Consider the following 23,460-nt stretch of genomic DNA (forward strand, 5'->3'; position numbering starts at 1 on the left):
CTCGGTAGTGCCGCAGCCTCACCCCGGGGGGCGCTACTGCACCTTCACGTTGAACGCCGACCGCAATTAAAGCGCAGAAGAAGAAGAAGAGTCAACCAGCAGCTGTTAGCTAGCTGGTTGAGCTATAACAACTCCGTGTTTAACAACTTTTAGTTGTTAAAAAGCATCGAAATACGCTTTTTATCAAACGCTAATGGTGTGGAGTCGGACTGACATATTCCTCTTCTCACTGAGTGGTAAGTACATGTAACAGTAGTGGAGGAATAGCTGTCACTCACTGCTAACTAACTACGAGCAGGTGTTGGTTGCTGCTCTTCATGCTGACACAGTTTAATAAAAATAGCTCATATTTGTGGGTTTATTGGTCATTTAGGTCATTTAGGTTACCTAGAGGGACATTTTAACTAAGTGCGATGTTACACTGGTGGACTGTGAGCTGTAGCGTGATGTATCACCACCACAAAGGGGAGATAATCAGCAAAGTAAAAAGATAAACTTTATGTTATTAAGCTGCCAAGTGGATGATATGTCATTTTTTATTTTTTAAAGATCCTTGTAGGAGAAGTCGGTGCTCCTTTTTCTGCGGTGTCCTGATGCAACAGCTCGGTGTTGTTGTGTCGCAGTGCTGCCACCTTTGGACAAACAGGGCAAAGGAAGCATTTTTATTTATACCCTTACTCTCATGTTCACACTGCAAGCCTCAGTGCTCACTTCTGTTCTTTCTTTTTTGTGTTTGTTCACTGTTTTTTTTTTTGGCCCGTATCAGATTACAGTGTGAACAGGACACCCCCCCCCCTTCACGACAGATGTCAGTCTAGAGAGTGATCTAGAAAGTCACATTCACTCTGATATAAATTAAACATTAAACATTAAAGTCTGGTCTGATTTAGCCGCTCACATCGAGGGCACATTGCAAGAAATGTGGCCTGGTATCTGTTCTGGACCACATATGAAAGATCTGAGTCACATAAGACCAAAACTGTGTGGACCACTTGTGCCTGCAGTGTGAACGCGGTCTTTCTTACTGTCCCATCACCTAAAGTTGTTGTCCGCTGTATGATGCTGCTAATGTTATAATTTGTTGCCGTATGACTAAAATCTTTTGTATATTGCACAGTAAACTCTTTATGTTTGAAGTGGTGGTATGGTAGAGCAACATATACTTCATATTGGTTAATAGCATTATTGATTGACTGATCTATATGTTTATCAGTTGCACCATTTGTTTGCTGCTGTAATCAACTGTTTGGTAACAGCTGTCAACATCAGGAGTCTGTTGCTTGGCCTGATGGTAAAATAACTAACTAACAGAGAAGCTAACTCTGCTCTGATGTTGAACCTCAGTACTGTATGTGCTTGCAGACATTTGTTGAGCTGTAACTTGACTCAGGAAGGTTGTTGCACATTTGGCCCGGCATGACTCAGGCATGTAATGGGGGCTATAAATAGATCATGTCTCCATTCTTGGGATCCTGTACCTCTGGCAGTGAGAGAGGACATGCACTCAGCTGTGGCCATTTCTGGATCTCAGGTGCCTTGGAACTTAAAAACGTCAAGCACAGTGCACACGTTCAGTATATTGATATCATGGTCACGCATGTATCTGCTACAGAAAGGAGCGAGCTTTAAGGATCGGTTCACAATCTTTCACTTGTAAAAATTCATATTTCGTTTCCCATCTTTAACAACCTAATTATTGGCTTTAGTTTTGAGACGCATATTCCATTGCTTCAGCTTCCCATTGCCTTGACAAAGCTCTTCCTACGTCTCAATTTATCAGTAGAATACATGTCTGATTATTCTGTGAGCTTCATGTTTTTAAAAATAAGATATTCATTGTTGTTACAGGCCTAAAATATGGCTTCATATGCACCTTGTTTAAGACTAAGAAGAGGCTGAAGCAGAGTGATTAGTTTCCCAAAACTAAAGTTGTCAACAAAGTCATGAACAGTGTGGAAAATTGTACTTATTAATAAGTTGCTTGTATTTCTATTGCGCAAAATCTCCCAAATCACAAACATGATAACGTCATAACTTCACACATCAGTGATTGTTTCGAAACTACACTTACAAGCATTCAATCTGTTTCTATGATGTGTTTGATTCTCCCAAAGCAAAAAAAAAAAGCTGTTTGGTTTTTCTATACTTTATTATAACGTTGTTTATTTAACTAATACAGATGAACTATTGTTTCACTAGTTCTTTAACTGAACAGGATGTTGTTTTAAGGAAGATTAAAACATGTTTATTGAGCATGACTATTGCTCTGTGTCTCCCCTCTGGTGCAAATTAAAAACAGATATACAGTACAGTTCATACTTGAATATTACTCTCTTCATAACACTCATGTAGAAGTTCAGAAAGAATTCTGCAGGTAGAGTTAATTTCTCCTCTACCTGACAGTCGTGTCTTGTGTAACTTTTTGCCCACTTAAATTCATGCATGCTCCCTTTCCCAAGGCTAACCTCAAAAAAGGAAGCAATGAACTTCCAGGGCAGTCGGAGGCGAGGAGAGGATGGCATTGCCATGGTGATTGACTTCCTGCTGTCTAATGCCCGGCTGGTTCTGGGAGTTGGTGGGGCTGCCATGCTAGGAATTGCTACGTTGGCAGTGAAACGGGTGAGTGTTTTTTTGAGGTTGTTAGTACCGCATCAGTGCATAGCCACTCTTCTTGTGAATATGGAAAATCCATCTGTACACGGAGACTTTAATTACTGCAAAAATTCTGACTTGGGTGGAGGGCGGGAGGTGTAAAGTCCTGGAACCTCCATGAAGTTTTATACTAACATTAAAATAACTAGTATGTTCATTGAGACGTAAGTTTAGTTTTTCCAACTTATAGTTTGGTACTTCACCCTACATCTGTTTCATTACCTGTTTCATGTTTTGTTGGAAAGTACATACAGAAAGTTGCTGAATATCCCTCGTTACTCATTAAATACATATGGGTTGATTGCATTCGCAAGCTATGTGGTCAGTAGGGTCTGAATCAGAATTTTTCAAGTCGATTCAGAGTCGCCTTTTAGCTAGAGTCTCGTTTGTTAAGATCTAAGAAACCTCATTATCATCAACTAAAGTAGACAAAGAAAATGAAAGCAGCAAAATGCTCACAGTAATGGGAGTAATTAGAGTGTCTCCAACATGTAAATTTTTAATTTCTATGAATTTTAAGTTGATTTTTGTACGGTAGTGGAATGAATAGAAATCTGCCGCTGCCCAGACGACAGGAAATATGTCAAAAGATGGTTTGAGAAATGGTCAGCAGTAATGTAAAATATGTAAATTATAGTTAATGGACTAAAACATGCAACTTTTCAAAGTTCCTTGAGGCCGAGGTTATTTTTGTACCTTTAATTTATTTGCCTTTGGGTAACGTTGGTGTTTGCCCTCTGTATTTGGACAGTGCATTATCAGTCATGCGGTGCATGCATGACTGCATGTCTGTGACGATGACTGTTTGTGTTTAGCTGATAGAGCGCGCCGGCCGTGCAGCGGATGATGAAAAGGTGGAACAGAAGATGGCTGAGAGCTGGGAGGAGTTGAGTTTGGTCTCTGCCTCCCCCACACTGATCAAGAAGGGACTAGAGGGTGTGGTGATGAAACATGTTGCCAAGGCAGCCAAACAGCACAAAGGTATTGACCAAAACCAAAAGTGTTGTAAAATGTAGAAGTTATTCTACATGACTGCCACTCTCTAATATTGCTTAACAACTGTTTTCATCTCTTTATCAATCAGCTGACCTGAGCCAACAACCTCAGATGTCCTCTCTGGAGGTCCAGTCTAAGCCTGAGTCAAAGTCCAAGAGACTTCAGCTGTGCGTCCTCAGTTTCCAGGTACACTGAGACATTTCACCCCTGAGCTCTTGAAAGCGTAGATTACGCATTCAGTCTGAGCAGCTGCTGTAAGAGCTCCGCTTAGTGTTGGCTCATTCATTTATGCATGTGTAGCATGTTTTGTAAAGCGCACTGCTTAGGGGATATGCATTGTTATGCACTGGTAGGGCTGCATAGAGCCCCCAGAGCCGTGCATAATCAAATCCCTGTGTGTGCTTGTGTCTATATAGAAGTCTAAAAGTCAAACAAGCATGAAACAGCTTTAAGGGTAGTGTGCAGAACATCCACATAATCAGAAGTGTTGCGGATTGTTCTGTATGAGCTACAGCTGCAAACGCATGACTGGACATAAGAGGGGATTTGAAACAATGGGATTTGCCTTTTAAAGAAAGCTTATGCAAATTGTATCTTTCATGGATAGTTGCACATCATAACTTTCTTTTCTGAATCTCTGGAAAGCTTTTTTTGCAATCGATACTGGATAGTGTAGAAACACCTTGAAAATTAGATTTTTCTTGGGCAGCACAGTGTTTATTTAACTTACTTGTTTCCATAACGACAGGTCCTGTTCAGTATTGGCACAACATCCACAACAGTATCAGTGGAATCCATTGTTTAAGATGCTTCCTAGGTCCTTGTTTTGCCACAGGCTTTAAGACCGTAAATGAAAGACCAAACTTGTTTTATTGCTCACTTTTGTAAATGCTTCTTCAACAACAGTAACAGAAATCACACAGCACCGTTTCTCTGGTTTTTACTTCCTCTTCGCAGCAACTTAACCGGCAGAACATCATCCTGCCAGTGTTTCTTAAGTCAGCTTAGAGACACTGAATGACTTTGAATATTATATTACTCAAGAGACAGTGTATTCCCAGAGGAAGTGTAAAAACTTCAGAACTGTTTTCTTAACTTCATGTTTAGAGTCGTTATCTTTTCAACACAGTGTTTGCGCCTCTCTGAAGGATGCGCATGCATAGTACAGTAGCTGTATACATGACTTGTTTTGTTAAGTCTTTGCGTGCCATGTATCATGGGGAAAACTGTATAAAATGTGTTTAGGAGCGACTCCAGCAGTACTATCACACGAGGGCTGCTCTAGCTCCACATGAGGTCCAGAGGGCTCAGTCTCTAGCTCTGGACATCTGTACTGAGATCCAGGGCTTTCTGCACAGTCGTCATCCTGACATGCCCCTGGGAGAAATGTGCCTCGGAGGTTCTCTCCTGGATGACCTGCAGGTATATGATAATACACGTTGACATAACTTCCTCAGTGATGTCGTATAGCAAGATGTTTGATGAATACCACCTTGGCTTATTTCTGTGTGTGTATGTTTGTGTGTGTGTGTGTGTGTGTGTAGGTGGTCAGTGCAGACCACGCATGTCTCCTGGTGCCTCTACAGCTAGAAGCCTCCCTGTGGCGTCTTGTCCCAGGAGAGGAAACACTGCTCACACATCCGCTGCACTGGATGGTCAAACGGGTCAATCTGGAATATTTCCCCCGAGGACGCAGCTATTGGGACAGGTGATCACACACAAATTAAGAAAATACATTAAATTTTTCCGGCATCCTGAACTTTTAGTACTCACTTATCAGATGGTGCAACTGGCAGATTATTCCTGCTAATTAGCTACAGTTTTTTTTTGTTTTACTCCGACAAACTTAATGTGTAAATCGGTAAATAAAAACAAAAACAAAGGTTGCCAATAACAGTTACTTTCACTATCAATCAATCTGCTGCTTATTTTTTTTTTCGGATTAATAGCGTAGTCTTACATTGCAAAATTGTTAAAAATTACTAATCGCAACAAAATATTGAGTTTACAATGATATAAGACAAAGAAAAGCAGCTAATCCTCTCATTTGAGAGGCTAGAATCAGAGCATGTTGGGCATTTCTTCACTAAACGTTAATGTTTTCGTTATCAATATAGTTGCTGATCTTTAAAAGCCTTTTATTCATACTTTTTGAATTGGCGTTGAATCAAACTGATATGTGACTGATGAAACCACATACTGTATTCAACTCAGCAGATCTATGGAGCCGTTTATCCTCTATTAGCTCACTGATTTAGTTTTACATCATCATTGAGCAACAGAATTCATTCATTCATTCGTATAGTGAGAGTAAAGGGTGATGCTACCTTTACAAGCCTTTTACATAACCTTTGTAACTTCCAGTGAAGCAGCAGTAATAGATGTTTGCAGTGGCAGGGCATCACAGCTGAAACCAGTCTCTCCTTGTGTCTTGTAGGTACCTGGTGGGTGGTTACCTGTCCGCAGAAGCTGTTGTGAACATGTTTAGTAAAGCTATCATGGAAACCATAAACTGGCCGTCCATCAGCAGCACTCTGGACTGTCTCGTCAGACCTGTTCTGGGAGGATCAGACCTGCGGCTGGAGATTCAGTAAGTGTCTGTTCTTTATTGCTGTTGTGTCCTTTTGCACTAATTAATGTTACAATTTGAAGTTTAGAAAGCAGTGCTGACACAATTATTTAATAGTGGATGCAGCGATGAACTAGCATAAAGTGTTGACTTGACTTTCCAAGAAACTATAAAGCTGGTAAAGTTTCATTGTTAAGCTGCTGTTCATTTGGACAGAACAATATTGTTGATTTATCAGTTTCCCATTTATGTTTTGCTTAATTTTGCTTTCAGTTTTGAGCATCTCATAAACAGAAAATACTGGAATAACAAAATAACAGCACACAGCAACAAATGTTATTAAACAAAGGAAGGACATTCTTTAAAAAGGCACCTAGTTTACAAGTAACTTTATCTTATTGTCATAAAATTAATTTAATTCATTATGCTTACGTTCTTACATTCAAAACAAATGTGATGCTCTTCTTCCAAACAATTGTCATTATAGAGGTATCTATCCAGCCCTTTATATCATCCACTGACCTTAGGAAATCTGGTGTTGTTTACTCTGAAATTAAAAATAGCCTGCCTTTTCTTTTGGTTTTCACAACAAATACTTAGCTCTTGTTTATATTCCACATAAATATCACATGGCGCCATGATTCTCACCTCGCCACTTTTGCGTGAACTGATCTTTCAGCTTCTGTTCAACAGTTTGCTTCAACCAGTTGATGATGTTGCAGGTTTGTGTCCCTGATGCAGCCTTCCCGTAGTCTTGCATAAAAAAGGCAATCAAATAAACATCCTTCAAATCCTCTGGGTAAACAGGATGCTATTAGAAAAATTTAGTTCTCCCCATAAGGCTTGTTAATCAATATTTTTAAGTGAGCAATGGCTCCAATTAGTATGTGTAATGTGGAATTTGTCGCCCCTAGTGACAATCCCACAGAGAGTTCCCTGCCGTTCCCAAAAGCTCTGAGGAGCTGCTTAGTTTTATTCAGCTCATCGTTTTTGTTTTATGACGTACAACTTCACTCTCACTGCTCTCATCGGTGTCGTTTTCAACTGCAGCAGGCAGCATTTTATAGTGGGGAAGATCTGATAAACCAACTGCACACTTCCTGCCAAACACCAAACTGTAGACAGACAAAGTTAGTGACTGGCCTCTGGACATAGTGGAGCATGTTCACTCTCTTAAGCAGCTAAAGAGAAGACCAAAGACCAAAAGAGATTTAAAAGGAAAGATAATGGACTTACATTCTTGAGGTAGCCAGAAACACAACTCCAAATGATTGGTAATGTTACTCCTATCTGCTGGTTGTGTTGATAGGCAGCCTAAGTGAACAAAGAAAACTATTTAAACATGCTGTGTGATCATAGTAGTCAACCTGTGTGGTGTGTTAAACTTGATGTGCTTGCTCTCTTTTCTCCTGTTGTAATCATTCAGGCCTGGAAATGAAAAACAAGGGGCAGAGAGCAGTGATGAGCCCCTTTTTATCTCCATGTTGCCTCTGCTGAGGGAGGGGGATGTGGTTCTGACTGCTCAGCCTGAGCTCACCTCTCCGTGGGTCAACGCCTGGCACCTGTCTCTCTACCCGTGGGAGACTCAGCGCCTAACTCAGCTCGACACCGCTGACGATGGATACCGCAGACAGACACTCAAAATCCTCAAAGCGGTGTGCAGACTGAACCCCGCCCTGCGACCGCTCAAAGCCGCCCCGCTGGCCAACCTCATTCTGCACCTCAGTGACAGTGAGAGCGACTGGTCCGAAACCAGCCTGGATGTGAGATTCCAACAGTGTATCACAGAGCTGATTGGCTACCTTGAACAAGGGGCGTTGCACAGTTACTTCAAGCCAGCTGTTAACCTGCTGAGCGGCCTGTCCGAGGACCAGGTGGATCAGATGGGCTTCATGCTTTACTGCGCCGTGTCAGAGCCTGAAATTCTGCTCATTTAACTGTCTGCCACACACAGTACGCTTCACGTTTCTCAAGCTCTGATACAAACAAAGGAGTAATCTTTTATCATCCGAGACATTTGTTGGATTCTTCCCACTGCCTACTCTCGTTGTTTAGCTCCTCCATCCTGCTTTGATGCAAAGGAACAGGGTACAGTTGGAATGACAAAATGGCAGGCACCATGGACTCATGTCTACACTGGCGGGGGGAGAAGCTACAGGGAGATATGTGAAAGTGATAATCAAGCTACAAACAAATATCTCCGAGAAAAAGGAGACGTGCCAAGGAAAAGGAGCCGAGAAAGTGTTTGAAACGATGCTTCAGTATGTGCCTGATAGATAACTCCCCACACACACCCCAGCCAAGTCTGCGTTGAAGTTTTTGTGTGATTATTAGTTTTCACAGGGTGTCTGTGATGGTCAGCATGGCCTTATACAGTCCAGTAAATCCATTAACAGCAGTGGAGGAGTACAGTTCATTGCTTAAGTGCATAATTCTTTATATCTTTTAATTGATAGTGTGTGCTCTGAATCATTTTCCTAAATCTCCTTTTAATATATTCTAACTATGCAGAAAAATAATTACCTGCTGAAGGCCACCGGGTTTTGTGCACTTATTAAACTACTCAGTCCGTCTGAGTTGGACTTATTTAACTCAACATGTATACTCTGCCATGCTGGGAGTTGAAGTGTGCAGTATTTTGTTCGTCTTGTTTAGTGTTGAGTCTGTTGCCAATCTTATCTGGGTGAACTAACCCTTTGAATTATGGCTAAAGTTGCCTAATAATTTTATGCACTCGCTTTTAAATACGTATGAACGGTGTGGGCATTTCTTCAGTATTTTTTTTTTTTTGCTGAGTGAAAGAAAATGTGTTTTCTGTGATTGAGCAGTGAAACTGCAAATAAAAAATTAAATCATTTGTTTAGATTCTCGTTCAGTTTCCCCAAATTTTTTCATTTATTTTCCAACTTGAGTAAAATCAAGTGTCACAAAGATAAGCCTCAGACCGATCTTGCATGTGAAACCTTTGTTCATCAGTGTTCAACCCTCCACTATTAACTGAAGAGACGTAAACTTCTTGCACTAGTTAAAGGAAATGTCAGAATGCTGAAATGATGTCATGTGGTCAGCTGATAATTGTTCCCATCAGCTGATTGCCTAAACAACATAAATGGAAGACTACAAACATGTGCCATGGACTTCTGTATAAAGAAGTTACTTAAGTTCAAGTCTTTATTAAAACAACACTAACTTGCCCACATGTAAATTGAAAGAATTATTAATTGCTGTAATCATTCCCTTCCGAAATGAGCAAAATTAGATGGATTGTGGATTCTGTTCCTCATCATTTTGGGATCCCATTCAGACGGGATCTCTTCAGGGCCGTGATGATGATGATGATGACCGTGGACGCACGCTGACCCAATGTCAAAAACAATTTTAAACTTCTGAAACAACCACAAAAAAGTATGTTTCACAAAGTTAGTATGTGTTTAAAAAAAACATTTTATTGGATTACTTGCATTTCTGGTAAGTGAGTTACTGTACTCAAGCACAATATGAGGTACTTTTAATCTTAAACAGTGTTATTATTTTCAGCTTTATTCTTCTCCACAGCAATTCAGATGTATAAATTGTACTTTTTTCCAAGAGTTTTAACTGGTTTAATACAACAGGGTGTTCCCAGCATGAATTGTTACTTGTTTATCCCACGTGAGCCAAGAGTCTACACCTACCAAGCTCCTCTCCTGTGGAACGAGCTTCCAGCAGACACCCTCTCCTCATTCAGACTTTCCTTTTAAGCTTACAGTTGAGTCTTGCTCAGGTGATGCACTGGGCTCCTCTCTCTTCCTCTCCATCTATATGCATTGTTATCCCATGAATGCATGTTACTAACTTCCTCTCTCTCTCTCCTGTAGTTGTGTGCTTTCTTGTCTCTCCTCTCTGTTTATGAAGCTCTCTGTAGGTGTTTCTGCCTCCGGAGCAGTAGAGTCTGAATCGAAGATGGAAAGCCACCAACTGCCCCCCTCTGTCTTTCTGTCTCAACTCAACCGGTCGAGGCAGACGGCCGCCCACCCAGAGCCTGGTTCTGCTCAAGGTTTCTGCCTGTTAAAAGGATGTTTTTTTTAAGTGCTTGCTCGTGGTGGGAACTGTTGGGTCTCTGTAAATTATTTTATAAGATAACTTTGATTTTTTTGGTTCAGAAGACTTCACTCATAGCAATTAAATAAGATTACATAGACTTCATTGATGCTACACAGGGGAAATTATCTTGTAACAGCATCTCAAGATACAACACAATACAACAGATAAGAAAATACACATTCAATGAAAATGGAAAGACTTATATGTACATGTTTTTATATACAGGTGTGGTTGATGGAACATTGCACTGATTATTTTCACCAGGATTACAGCAGGAGGTAGTGGCACAGTATAAAAATCAATATAATTGTATCGTATAAAAAGTATAAGGGAAATATAGGATATAAATATATAGATAGAGCAGATAATTGCAGTATACAGGTATATGTATGTATATATATATATATATATATATATATATATATATATATATATATATATATATATATATATGTATGTATGTATGTATGTATGTATATATATATATATATATATATATATATATATATATATATATATATATATATATATATATATATATATACCTTTATTTAAACTTATTTATTTACAATGATCTCATTTTAAAATAAAATAACTATACAAGATATTTAAAAAATAGAAAATATGAGAAGGAAAATGTATTGATTTAAACACTAAGATATAAGACAAAAGTAAACAAGGAATTAAAACAATTATAAAAACAGTTCATACAAGATAAAACAATTCACATAAAATAAGTGCAAGCAGAGGTTGAATCATTCATCATGGATTTAAATGCACCAAAAGGGTACAGAAGTTATCCTCAGGGTGCTTCGTGGGGAATTCCATGTTGTTGTTGAGCATAAAAAGTAAAAGTAGATATTTTAAGCTCCGTACGAACTGGAGGAACTTACAGTGAAAGTCATTAGATTGTGTTTAATAAGGTCTAGATGACCATTCTAGCATAGAAGAGATATAGGCTGTCAACTTCCCAATGACAGCCTTATATATAAACAAATACATATGCTTATCATGTCTCTCAACCCAGCCTTTGCAAGGGTGAGTGCCATTGGCATCACTAGTAATAAACCTGAGGGCAGAATGATAACCGGCATCCAGTGGCTTAAGAGCAGAGGCAGAGGTGTGCCTATAAATCACATCACCATAATCCATAACAGAGACAAACAGCTTCAACAAAAAGCAGAAAGTTAGTTCCTATATTTTTGTCATAGTTTGATGATAAGATGGTCTGTATAATATTTGAATGTATTTATATCCAGGAACACTCTCAATGTTGGATCTTCGTGCAGTGGAAATATAAAAGGTTACAGTTAGTTTTGCATGCCTAATAATGTTTGTAATAATTTCCTGTAACCCTGAGTACTAATAGTCTACATCCATTTGTTTTCTTTGTTTGTATTTTTCATATTTCTAGCACTAGGCCAGTGGTTCCCAACCTAGAGGTCAGGACCCCCTCTAGGGGTCACCAGAGCTTCATGGGGGATCGTGAGGCCATTTTGGGTGTAAGAAAACTTAAATATTTACATGGTAGGCCTATTTCTCAGCAATTTAGAATAAAACTAAATGAAATTGTATTTTTCTTTAAGTTTAGATAGAATAGAAAAAATACATAATACAGACAAATAATTGTATCAAAAGTTCCTAAAAATATCAGGAAAACTTATCTCTGATCAATATTTACAGGGAATAATCTGCTCAAAATTCATCCAAATTGCTCATTTTGTATTGTGTTCACTGTTTGTTGTTATGCTTTGAATATAATAAGAAATATCCATAAAATATGTCACTTATTCAGGGGTCATCAGTTCATTCAGTGATAGGAAAAGGCTCCTTTAAAGAAAAGGTTGGGATCTAACTGCACTAGGCTGTCTTAAAGTTATCATGTCCCAAACAACTAATCAAGGTTTATATAGTAAGTTAATAGATAAAGGAGGGGTGATAATGCTTTCAATTGATTAAATATAGCTCTGCAGTGCTCTAAGCAGACCGCATATGCAGTAGATCAGCAGTTCTCAACCTGGGGGTCGGGACCCACACTAGGTGTCTGGAAGATTTACAGGGGGTCACTTAGCCTCCTTGAGTTTAAGGGGTGTAAAAGTAGGCCTATATCTCAAGATTTAGTTTATTTCTGTGATGAAAACGAAATGAAATTGCTATTTTTTAAATTTTAGATTATAATTTTAGATACAAACTTTAAAAACATCTCACAGAATAAAGGCACGGTGAAGACATGAGCCTCGTCCTGGATTATAAAACAACCAAAGAGCTCATAAAACAATAAAACAATGAGAATGAAACACTGAATCTGTCAAAAGAGAGAAATAATATGTCTGTATGATTCTTAAACACATAACACAGACAGAGAATTGTAAATAAGCTGCTCAAAATTAATCAAAATCACTTGTTTTACACAAACTTCCTGCTGTCACTGAGTTCACTATTTGGATTCATTGTACAGTTTTGGATATAAAATAAAATATGTCACTTATTCAGTTCACTCAATGATAGAAAAAAAAAAAGAGTTGGGAATTAACTGCAGCAGACGACAGAAAAGCTCACTGCAACAATAAGAGAGACTTTAACTTTGAAACTGAGGAGCGGAAGTCTTCACGACCGTGTGTGACTTGACTCCGGACCTGCAGCCTGATTTTCTCCATGAAGAAAACAGAAGTGAGCCGGCGCGTCTCCCGGTCCGGCATCTGTCACATGGCACAGCGCGGACGCACAGTGGAGGAGGAGGAGGGAGAGGAGGAAGGGGTTCAGGTTTACCGGTGAAATACGAGGCTTTCAAAGGCTGAACATTGGCTCAATGATTATAAAGAGGAACAGAAATCCCGGGACAAAGGTTGGTGAGTCGTGTGACCGCCGTGCGTTCGCCTGCGGGGAACTTTCGCTTCTCCGTTAAGTTTTTTTTCTCCTCTCTCTCAAGTTCCCGAAAACGCCGCCGCTTGTTTACTTGTTGTTGTTGCTGAAAGGGAAGCGGATACGACCGACCCCTGGGAGCTTTACTTTGTTACAGCTTCAAGGATCTGTCGCCTCATGGGTGCGGAGGACAACTGCGCAACAACTTTATAAACTCTCCGGTTGTTTGTTGTTGTTGTTGTCCAGTCTGAACAGCTGACTCACCGACTGAAGGACGGGCAGCGGCACCGGGACAATGTTTGATGCTGAATAGATCAAATATATATATATATACCGGTATATATACATATATTTCTGTATGGGCTGAACCCCCTCACCGTCTGGAGATGATCGGGTCACCGGACCTGCTGGCCTTCACCGGCACTGAGGGGTTTGGGGAAGGAGAAGAGGAGGCTCAGGGTCTACCTGAAGAGTTTTCGGTCCCCCTTCTACCTCCGTCCCACCCCTGGACCACCTCAGCCAAGTTCCACAGAGACTTCATACTGGTGGCTGAGTTCTCAGAGCAGGTGTGTGTGTGTGTGTGTGTGTGTGTGTGTGTGTGTTATATTGCGATTATTCTGTCAATAAGATTCACAATTTTTCCATCACAAATTTAAGACAAAACATGTTTTCTTGCCTCTGGAGAACAATATTTGTAGCCCAGGGTGCTTTATTCTCACCATTATAATGCTGTTTTATCACCTATTTTACTTTAATTAGATATTCAATTGCAGCTTCTTATTGCCATATTGCGATTTCAGTAATATTTCCATCAATTGTGCAGCTCTAATGAAAACTGTACCTGCTGTGATACTGATATAGTGTTATTGGGAATCTTTAAACATTTGTGAGAAGGACTCTCAGTTACCTGTTTTAGAGATTCATGATGTAAAACTAGAAGGTTATCGTGGAGGAGAAAAGAAGATAAGACTTTATTGATCACCTACAACAGACCGGATAAAGAAACAGAAAATAGATTAAAAAACTTAATACAGATACATTAAGTTGAAGAATATACTGTAAATCCAAATAAGAAAGCTATTTACTAAAATATACATAAATGTGCTTGAGGATGAAGATCGGTATTGAAAACCTACTTCTTCAAACAATAGTGCAGTTTCCTCATTCCTGAGCCAAATGAGGAAGTGAAAAATATAATAATGTATATAATAATTACAAGATATAAGAGGATAGGTAGATATAATAAGAGGTGTGTATTATCATAATAATGATATATTAAATTACATAACAGATTAGGAGTACAATACATGTGCTGTGTCATTGTTCTGTAGTGTAACCTTCTAGCATTCAGTAACATTAATGATATATTTTGCTTTATTTACATATATGATAGAGCCCAACCAATCGGCCGATAATCCCGGCTGATATTGGTCTTTACAGTGCTATGTTCAGCTATTTATTTTATTTTCTCACTGTTCATTTGTTCATTTCTAGAGTTGGTTGACAATGTAGCCTCCATGTTGAATTGAATTAAACATGTTTTAGTATAGCAGTAATTTGTTAATTATTTGTGTTTAGAAAGCAGACTCCTGAGTACCTTTGCAGAGTCGTATCGGTGCTATTGTATCGGCCTATTTTCATTCTAACTAAAAAATCTGCCGCCATATCGGTGAATTGGTTATCGTTCGGCCTCTACTGTATGAATTACCTCAGTTTTATTATTTTTGATTAGCTGTTTACTTTTAACAAAGCTCTTAAGTTCATAAAAACATTTAAGTCTTTGAATATTTTATTTATTTATATCTTTTTCTTGCAACAACATAACACACACGTGTATCTATGGTTACGTTGCTGCATTTTCTCAGCAGAATTAATGCTGCAGCTCAGTTCTTGTTGTGGCTGTTGTGTCGCAACTGTGAGTTTAACTTCATTCATTCAGGAAGTCTCTACGAGATTAAGATCTCAAATTTCTGAGAACAAATTTCTTAAATAACCTTAACAAGATGAGACACACACACACACACACACACACACACACACACACACACACACACAGACACACAGCAGGACGGAAAATGAACACCAGCCAACTGCTGGTAAAATATGCAAGTTATTGAGTGGCTGGTAACATTAAAACATTCACTAGCTATTTGGCTGGTGAACAGAAACGCTAATTGTGCACCATGACACACATTGATTAAAACAATCACAAATATTATTATGTTCCTAAGCAGAGGATCCAAATTACTTATTAATTCCAACTTAATTTACATCCTGTAAACATCACCCCCAAAAAGTGATATGCTCTATATAAGTGTAAGTGTCTACAGGATGGTTATATATAACTTTTGTGTTCACTAATTATTATTAAGGGGGGAGGGGGGGGGTAGTTTTACCAACATAGATTTTATTACATGGACATTTCAACAGGTAAACAACATTTATTGTATTGCATATGATGACTTCCCTTACTGGAATCTTTTTCCAGTCCTAGGATTACTAAAATCATTGGTTCTCCACCTCGTCTTAAAAATAGGAACTGAAACTGTTGTGCTCATCAGCTATATCACCCAGTGTTTACAGTGATATACAGAAATGTTTAGGTCCATTGTGTAACAGTGTGTAACATTTAGGATCTATTGGCGGAAATTAAATATAATATTCATAGGTATGTTTTCATTAGTTTAAAATCATCTCAATTGTCAATCAATTGTGATTTTTTTTCCTTAGAATGAGTCGTTTATATGTACAGACGCTACAGGAGTCCGCCATGTTGAACTGCCGTGTTTCTACAGTAGCCCCGAACGGACAAACCAAACAGTTTTCACAGCCACCGTAGTTTCTCCTACACACATCCCTTCTCATTCCCAGGTCATCAGATAAAGACGTCAGCTGTGTTCACTAACTTCACAGCTAGACGCCACTAAATCCAACACACTGATCCTTTCAATAAGTTCGCGTCCAGCTGGGGACCTTTTGTTTTATGTCATTACCCCATCTGTTACATTATGTGATGAATGTAGAGTAGAGCTGCAACTAAATGATTATTTTCATTATTGATTTTGTCAGATTTTTCCCAAATTAACTGATTAATCGTTTTGTCTACAAAATGTCAGAAAATAGAAACCTGGACAGTTTCACAGAGTTTAACAGAGAGAAACAGAAAATCCTCACAATGGAGAAGAGTTTGGTGTTTATGCTCTAAAAATGACAAATAATTAATTAGTTTAGACATCTTGAGTGATTTAAAGTCTGCAGTAGGAATTTTTCAGCACTTTCTGATGTTTTATAAACTCAAGTAATGTAATAATGTTTCCAGGTGGGACCCAAACCTGTGCTGACGATACCAGATGACCAAAGAGTCATCGGATCGTTTGACCTCAATCACTTCTCAGTTCGCATCATGTCTGTGGACTACCAGGCGTCCGGCCCAGCCCACGTCCCTCCTGCGTGCCCCGGCCCCCGCCTTAACTTCAGCGAGGACTCCAGAGTGATTCTGGGAGATTCAGGGGAGGATGCGTTTGCATATGTTCACCACATGACCCTGTATGACCTGGAAGCCAGGGGTATGGTGCGTCCTTTCTGCATGGCGTACGTGTGCTCGGACCAGGCGAAACTGATGGAGAACTACTCTGAACTGTCAACGTGCTTCTCTCAGGCCTCTGACAGCCTCAAGACGGGAAACAGACAAGCATTTTCTATGGAGCTGCAGAGAAAATTACAAGAGCTCGAGTAAGATCAGGATGTGCTTTGTTGAAATAAGAATATTTATGTACCTTTGTATTAGAGCCTGACTGATACATCAGCACCCACCACTGCCCAGTACCTCCAGGAAGCCGCAATGTTGTCACAATGAACGCAAATTCAACCAATTGCAGTAAATTCTGTACGACTTGAATTGCAGAACATTTCTTCAAATTTGACTAATCATTGTAGTTTCCTATGCAAAAGGTCACCAAATTTACTTCCTTGTTTCTAGTTGTGAAGATGCAGCCTAAAAAGTCATTTTAACAAGAAACTGCAGAACAGAACTCTTTCTCAAACTCTGATATTGGCTTTAAAAATTCCTGTATTGGTTGGGCTCTGCGACGTATTAACACACCAGTGGTCCACTCACACTGTTCCTGTTTACTGTGTTCACGATAAGAGCCCGTATGAGCCCACCTCTTTCTCTCAAGCCCAGTCTGTGAGAAGCATGACGATGATCATTTTATTATGATTAATCTCTTCATTACTTTTAAAATTAATGAATTGTTTGGGCTATATAAAATAATAATGAAAATTGCCAATCACAGTTTGTCTGAGCCTAAGGAGACATCTTCAAATTTCACAGAAATTCACATAAAACAGAGAAAAGCAGGCAATGTTTACATTTTAGAAGCTTTAACCAGAGAATATTTGGAAATTTTACTCAATAAATAACTTTAAAATGTAAATTAAAGGACCAGTGTGTAGGATTTAGTGGCATCTAGCAGTGTAGTTGCAGATATTATATTCCATTTCTGCCCAAATGCTACCCACTGGACCTTTTTAACATCAAAATCATTGATTCATTTTCAGCCAGTCCAATAATTTAATAACTGACTAATCTTTTCAGTACTGATGTCACTAAAATAAAGGCCCTGATAAACTCCCAAACAGATGCAGACGTGCACACAGTTCTGTTTTTACTACACTGGCAGTCTGTGTATATGGACATGACCCCACATCTGGCCCACGCAGTCTTAGATTTTGGATGTCTGCATGGACCTTGTAGATACCGGGTTACAAAAGTCGGACAATATTGCCTGACCTACAGTGGTTTCATGTCTCACCTTGCTGTAGTGACAACCCTGTTTGTTGTGGTTGCAACAGAGCACACTTCTGACCGCACCCGTCAGTGATGCTGGATGTGGTCAGAGGTGAAACACTGCTTCTCAGCCTGCTGACAAGTTACTCTCTACCTGCTGACTAAATATAACCCTCTCTGACTGTTTCAGGTACACACGGTTGACTCTGCTCCAGGAGACAGAACATTCGAGGACGGCAAACGGGTTCACAGAGGTGGGAGAAAAAGCAGATGAGCTCGAAGCTGTGGAGCGTTCAATCTTAAATCACAGAGATCTTCTCCGCCAGGTCACCTCCTACCCAAACAGGAAGCTGAAACAGCCCGACTTCCTGCCATACGACCCAGCTGACTCCCTCGCTGATCCGAGTGCGTTACTGCCTCCTGAGCCCTGTCCCTCTCTCTCCACCTCCGCCTCCTGCAGGTCTGAGCACCGTCTGAAACCTCTGCAGGAGCTTTGCAACGCCTACTTCCTGTCACTGATGAAGGAGCAGCTCGCTGACACGGAGCGGCGCCTACGAGGCGACAGGAGCATACTGAGCACTGCTCGTGTCACGCGTTCATTGTCCAAGAGGCTCACGCTCATCAACTTCCTGTTTGAGCTGTGGAGCCCAGAGGATGGAGATGAGGAGGAGAAAGAGAGCGCAGAGGCAGAGCTACAGAGGGCGACAGGGAGTAAGAGCAGTGGCGAGATGTTTCAGTCAGAACCAATGAGCCTGGAGTCATTCTTCTCCTGTGTGGAGGAGATCCCGATCAAAATGGAGGCAGGAGAAGCTGGAACAGTGACCCCTGACCCCAATGTTGCGACGGAGATGACAGGAAGCGTAAGCAGTGGCGACAGCATTGAAGTGCTCGGGACGGAGAAGTCTTATCGGTCGCAGCATGACGTCGCTGGATCTGACAGCAGAGGTATGAAACAATTAGAGGATGATTTGAGTTGAATATCTTTGGGTTTGGGGGCTGGTGGTGGCTGGGATATGATCCCTTTGTTCACACATTTCACAGACTACATTGAACATAAAATAATAATTAATAGCAATCATAACTAACAGTGCAAAATTAACCACCAGAGCTTGTAATGTCAGTGTTTGTTAGCTGAATCCAGTAGAGTGCCGACATGATTAGTTAGGTAATAGGTTGACAGAAAAGCGGTCAACCACTCTTTTCATAATTTATTAATCCTTTATGTCAAACAATTGTGATGAACATTATTCTCTATTTTGTGACATTTAGATTAAATGATATATTCATTTAAAAAAAAGAATCCACAGATTAATCACATTAATAACAGTATAAACATTCTCACAACAGGACCAGCTGACAGATCGTTCTCTTCAACAGAAACACAGGTTGGGATGACGGACGCGTCTTACAGACGAGCTGCAGTAGAGGCGGGCTCTAGACGCGTGCGAGCGTACGCCAGACGAGCCAACAGCGAGGACAGCATCGAGGTACTCAGTACGACTGAGTCCATCTTTCCTGACGACCTCACTGCCATCACGGAGGAAGAAACAGAGCACCAACCTCTGAGTAACGGCTTTGAGAATGAGAATGAGATACAGTGTGAATCTGACAATGTCCTCAAAGAGGGAGAGACGTTGAACGCAACAATGTCAGTAAGTGAGGGCGTAAAAGGAGCGCCTGTTCAGGAAGGTGACGGTCGTGCTGACAGAGAAGAATCCTTAAAGCAAATGACTGCCAGTGGTGAGGTTATAATGAGAGAGGAGCAGGTCACTGAGTGTTTGAAGAGCAATCAAGTCCCTGAAGACAAACCTGAGAAGACGTCCAGACTTCTGAAAGGTAATAAATCTGTTACAATGTTTAAACACAATTTAAGACTCCACACTAATTTGGCTAATTTCGAAGAATGTTTAGTACAAATAGTGAACAAGGAGTTAAACTTGAATGGCAGCTGACGACAGCAGCCAGTCAGTGAACAAAGCTGAGGTTGTCACTGGTTTCTAAAGTGGAAGAAATTATTTCTTATTTTCCTTAAGAAATAGGCTGTTCAGCAACTGAACCAATGGCTGTTTGTTGAGGTGTAGGAGTTTAGAGAGGAGAGTCCTTCCCTAACAGCCCAGCTGAGATCAGTCGGTCTCAATAGCAAATGATGCACTCAATATTGATATACACAGTCATTTATTTCACGCAGTAAATTAGTTGGTTATTAATTACAGATAGAAACTATTTGCAGTTATACTGTGATGGATGTTTACAACAGTCTGATCCTCTGACTGCTCATGTTCTTCCCCTGTTGGTGTTGCTGCATATAAGAATCTCAGTGAAAACATCAGTAAAATTGAATTATAAGTGACAGAAATGAGGGACAAAGCTGCAAAAATAACACCCACGTTGTAACATATCCTCATTTGCACATAGTAAAACTGTTCTGTTATTAGTTGAAGAAGCAGTGGAGTCGACGCCTCAGTGGCCTGCGGTCTGTCCGACGGTGCAGTCGGTGCCTGACCTTCACGTGAACTTCGCTCCTCCTGTTGCCGTGGCTGAGGTTGAGCGGTGGTCTCCGCCCTGTGCTCCTCTCAGGCTGCTGAGTATCGATGAGGCGTCTGACTGCGCTAGCTTCACTGGATCCACAGACACGCCCTCTCCCTCTCTAAATATCCACAGCAGCACCCGCTTGGATAAGAGGAGGAGGAGGAGGAAGGCTGGACTCAGAGCCCTCAGGTTTCTCAAACAGAACTCGTTCTCCCAGCATGCCGTGTTTTGTCTCCTGAGCGGCCGGCCGCTGGTTGTCATCGGAGGAGACGAGAGTTTGGTCAGAAAACTGGTGGACGCTCTGAGCCTCTTCCTGCCTGCTCCTGGTCCTGATGGAAATGCTGTCATGGCGTGTTTGACGATGCCACTTCAACTGGCCGACCTGCTCACCTGGAGGCTGATAGGAATACACAGGTACTACAAATTGTTTTTGTTTCATTACAAAACTATTTTGTATGTCGAGATGCCCTGTTATATTTTCTTGATTGCTTGCTTTTATTTAACTGGGCCTTTGTAAACTGGCCGTACAGAGAATAACAGAAATACTTCACACTTAGTATCCACGTAGTAAATACCAGTGTAGGAGAAATTCTTCCAAAATATTGAGAGTTGCTAGTTCTCTGAAAAATTACAAACCCAGTGTGATGAATCAAGTCCCTTTATTCATGCAGCATAGAGGGAAGACCTCAGCATAGATGTTCTCTCTCTACTTCCAGAATGATCTGCCTTCAATACTATCCAGTACATCCAAGAACCCCTGGTGACTTATTAACAGTACCGCTGTAAATCACATGCAAAGGTTTTAGATCTTCAACCCAAATGTTTCTTTGATCTGACCGTGTGACTGTAAACTGATTCTTACCAGACGTCCTCCTACCATAAAAAATTTACTACCCCGTCTAAAACATTTATCTCCCACGCCAGTGTGATGTGATGATTGTGTTGGTTCACCTTCCCCGGAGTCTGCCATGTTGAACCACCATGTTTCTATCACAGCCACTGTAGTTTCTCCTTCACATGATTGTGAAGTAAGAGTTGCAATCTCAACTTCACTGCTAGATTCCACTAATTCGTAAACACTGGTCCTTTAATGTCCATTAGAAAATAACATACCAAAACAAGAAAGAAAAAGTAGAGATTTACCAAGGCTGACTGAAAGTCACTTAATGCAACAACTACTACAAACTATGGCATCAAAATGTTAAATGAACACCTCTCATATTCAGGGGGAAAAATCTTGAATTACACCAAACTGCAGGGCTACTGTGTATGTTTACTGCTTTAATAGGTATTTTTATATTGACAAAGGGTGGAATTATTATGTGTAATGTGAAAGCTGTCGCTACCTCCACAGTTTCCCTCAGATCTATTTTAGTGTCTTTTTTAAGGTGGTGGTTCACTCACTGCTCTGATCGTCATCATTTCCACCTGCAGTCAGCTGTTGTCAGTGAAAGCTTTAATATTCTGACTGTACGCGACCTGCTCAGCACCAAACAGCAGACATACTGTTATTAGCAATTAGCAGCTAAAGAGCCAGATCTTTCCCTCAGGAGCTGGTGGTGGAGACCAAAACAGAGTGTATTGAACTACAGCAGAAATGCAACCACAAATAAATCCTTATTTTGCCCCGTATCTGTAACCAACCGTTTATGCTTAAAGCAGAAAAACGTTCTGAGACAATAATAGGAGCAAATGAAAACTAATTAACTCTGTTCTGTTCTGACACTGACAGATCACACTCCAGCTCTTCGGCCATCATCCTTCACTCTCTGACTCGCTACAGTCGTTACTTGTCCCTGTTGGACCTGGACCAGAGGACGCTGCACTGTCCGCCATACTCCGGCTCTCTCATCAGCAGACTGGCCGACCCTCACACTGGCATCACCCGAGGTATCACCTACCTGCTGCACCTGGAGAGCTGCCTGACCGCGCTGGCCAACCAGGTTCTGCTGTACACGTTCAATCCTGCTTATCAACGTCCAAAGACCGCTGGAGGGAAGGACACTGCGGAGAAAGACGAGTCCCTGTCCACTCGAGGATTCTGCAGCAGTGAGAGCGATTTGAAAGTGATGAACTTCCTGTCTGACCTCATCAAACAGCACCACGCAGGACGTGGACCACCGGTTTTAAGATTTTCTTACTGTTCGGCGCATCTGCACAAAAACACGTATGCAACATGAACACTGGATGAACAAAAACAATGGACTAGGTGCACTGATTTCTCTAGAATATTGATTGATGCAGAGTTGAGTTCTCTGCCAGTGTGAACATGTTAAAACATGAAGAAGAGTCACACTTATGTGGTTTTATCTGCAGTGTTAAATGTGTGTGTGCGTGTGTGTGTGTGTGTGTGCGTGCGTGCGTGTGCATGATTTTTACTCCATGATGCTGTAGGTTGTTTATCTCTGGATTACTGGACACAAATGCACTGGTGACTCTCACATGCTGGCAGCCTTTACAGCTGAAGTGCTGGACTTTTTTTTTTTTTTTCGTGTGTGTCTGTGTGTGTTTAAAATGACTTATTGCTGGATCACATGTGAACTTTTAAGATATTTGAGCCACATATGAACACTATCATTTAAGGATTGTAGTTTGTGGATCTCGGTGGTCAAGAACTACATGGACTTGTAATTATTTGCTTTTACACACACACCATTTTTAACCTTTGACCTCTCAGGGTTTCTGCCAGCTGTAAACCATTTTAATATGACTGCTCTCATAAAACATTTTCATGTTTTCAATGATTGTAAACAAGAAAACTGTTGAGTTCTTTTTAGATTTTTTTACTTTTATTTCACAAATTCATGAAGAAAGTCAAAATCTATTGATGGGAATAGACTACAACTTCCCCTCAGTCGACTTCCAATATCACAGGCTCCTTGTTTTACTGTACTTTAATGTTTGTTACTCTGTTGATGCAAATATGAGCCGATTTTAGTGTGTGCACATTTACTCTGAAAATAAAGTCATATATTTTACA

General features: G+C 40.4%; 2 protein-coding genes across 3 annotated transcripts; both read left to right on the forward strand.

Moving 5' to 3' along the window:
- The first annotated feature begins 79 nt into the window (after nucleotides 1–79).
- mief2 (mitochondrial elongation factor 2) lies at nucleotides 80–9,080 on the forward strand. Its single transcript, XM_051386637.1, has 8 exons — nucleotides 80–236; nucleotides 2,460–2,619; nucleotides 3,468–3,633; nucleotides 3,737–3,834; nucleotides 4,894–5,070; nucleotides 5,193–5,356; nucleotides 6,086–6,238; nucleotides 7,644–9,080. Exons 2-8 carry the CDS (start codon nucleotides 2,482–2,484, stop codon nucleotides 8,152–8,154), a joined length of 1,407 nt encoding a protein of 468 aa, XP_051242597.1. The 5' UTR covers nucleotides 80–236; nucleotides 2,460–2,481; the 3' UTR covers nucleotides 8,155–9,080.
- Nucleotides 9,081–12,958: 3,878 nt separating this feature from the next.
- Nucleotides 12,959–23,458, forward strand: smcr8b (Smith-Magenis syndrome chromosome region, candidate 8b). Of its 2 annotated transcripts, none has more exons than XM_051386577.1 (6): nucleotides 12,959–13,728; nucleotides 16,482–16,894; nucleotides 18,142–18,896; nucleotides 19,299–19,787; nucleotides 20,387–20,894; nucleotides 22,213–23,458. In XM_051386577.1, the coding sequence occupies exons 1-6, from the start codon at nucleotides 13,465–13,467 to the stop codon at nucleotides 22,658–22,660; spliced, it is 2,877 nt and encodes a 958-aa protein (XP_051242537.1). In that variant the 5' UTR covers nucleotides 12,959–13,464; the 3' UTR covers nucleotides 22,661–23,458. The 2 variants fall into 2 exon arrangements, with proteins under 2 accessions (XP_051242537.1, XP_051242538.1); XM_051386578.1 differs by having other exon boundaries at nucleotides 19,329–19,787.
- Nucleotides 23,459–23,460: the final 2 nt, after the last annotated feature.

This window comes from Dicentrarchus labrax, unplaced genomic scaffold (assembly GCF_905237075.1).
Source record: "Dicentrarchus labrax unplaced genomic scaffold, dlabrax2021, whole genome shotgun sequence".
Taxonomy (NCBI): Eukaryota; Metazoa; Chordata; class Actinopteri; family Moronidae; genus Dicentrarchus; species Dicentrarchus labrax.

Coding starts and splice junctions, on each gene's coding strand:
- smcr8b (XM_051386577.1), top strand. CDS start 13,465: ATGCTGAATAGATCAAATATATATATATATACCGGTATATATACATAT. Junction 13,729..16,481: donor TGGCTGAGTTCTCAGAGCAG/GTGTGTGTGTGT, acceptor TAATGTTTCCAG/GTGGGACCCAAACCTGTGCT. Junction 18,897..19,298: donor CGCTGGATCTGACAGCAGAG/GTATGAAACAAT, acceptor TTCTCACAACAG/GACCAGCTGACAGATCGTTC.
- mief2 (XM_051386637.1), top strand. CDS start 2,482: ATGAACTTCCAGGGCAGTCGGAGGCGAGGAGAGGATGGCATTGCCATG. Junction 3,835..4,893: donor TGTGCGTCCTCAGTTTCCAG/GTACACTGAGAC, acceptor AAATGTGTTTAG/GAGCGACTCCAGCAGTACTA. Junction 6,239..7,643: donor GACCTGCGGCTGGAGATTCA/GTAAGTGTCTGT, acceptor GTAATCATTCAG/GCCTGGAAATGAAAAACAAG.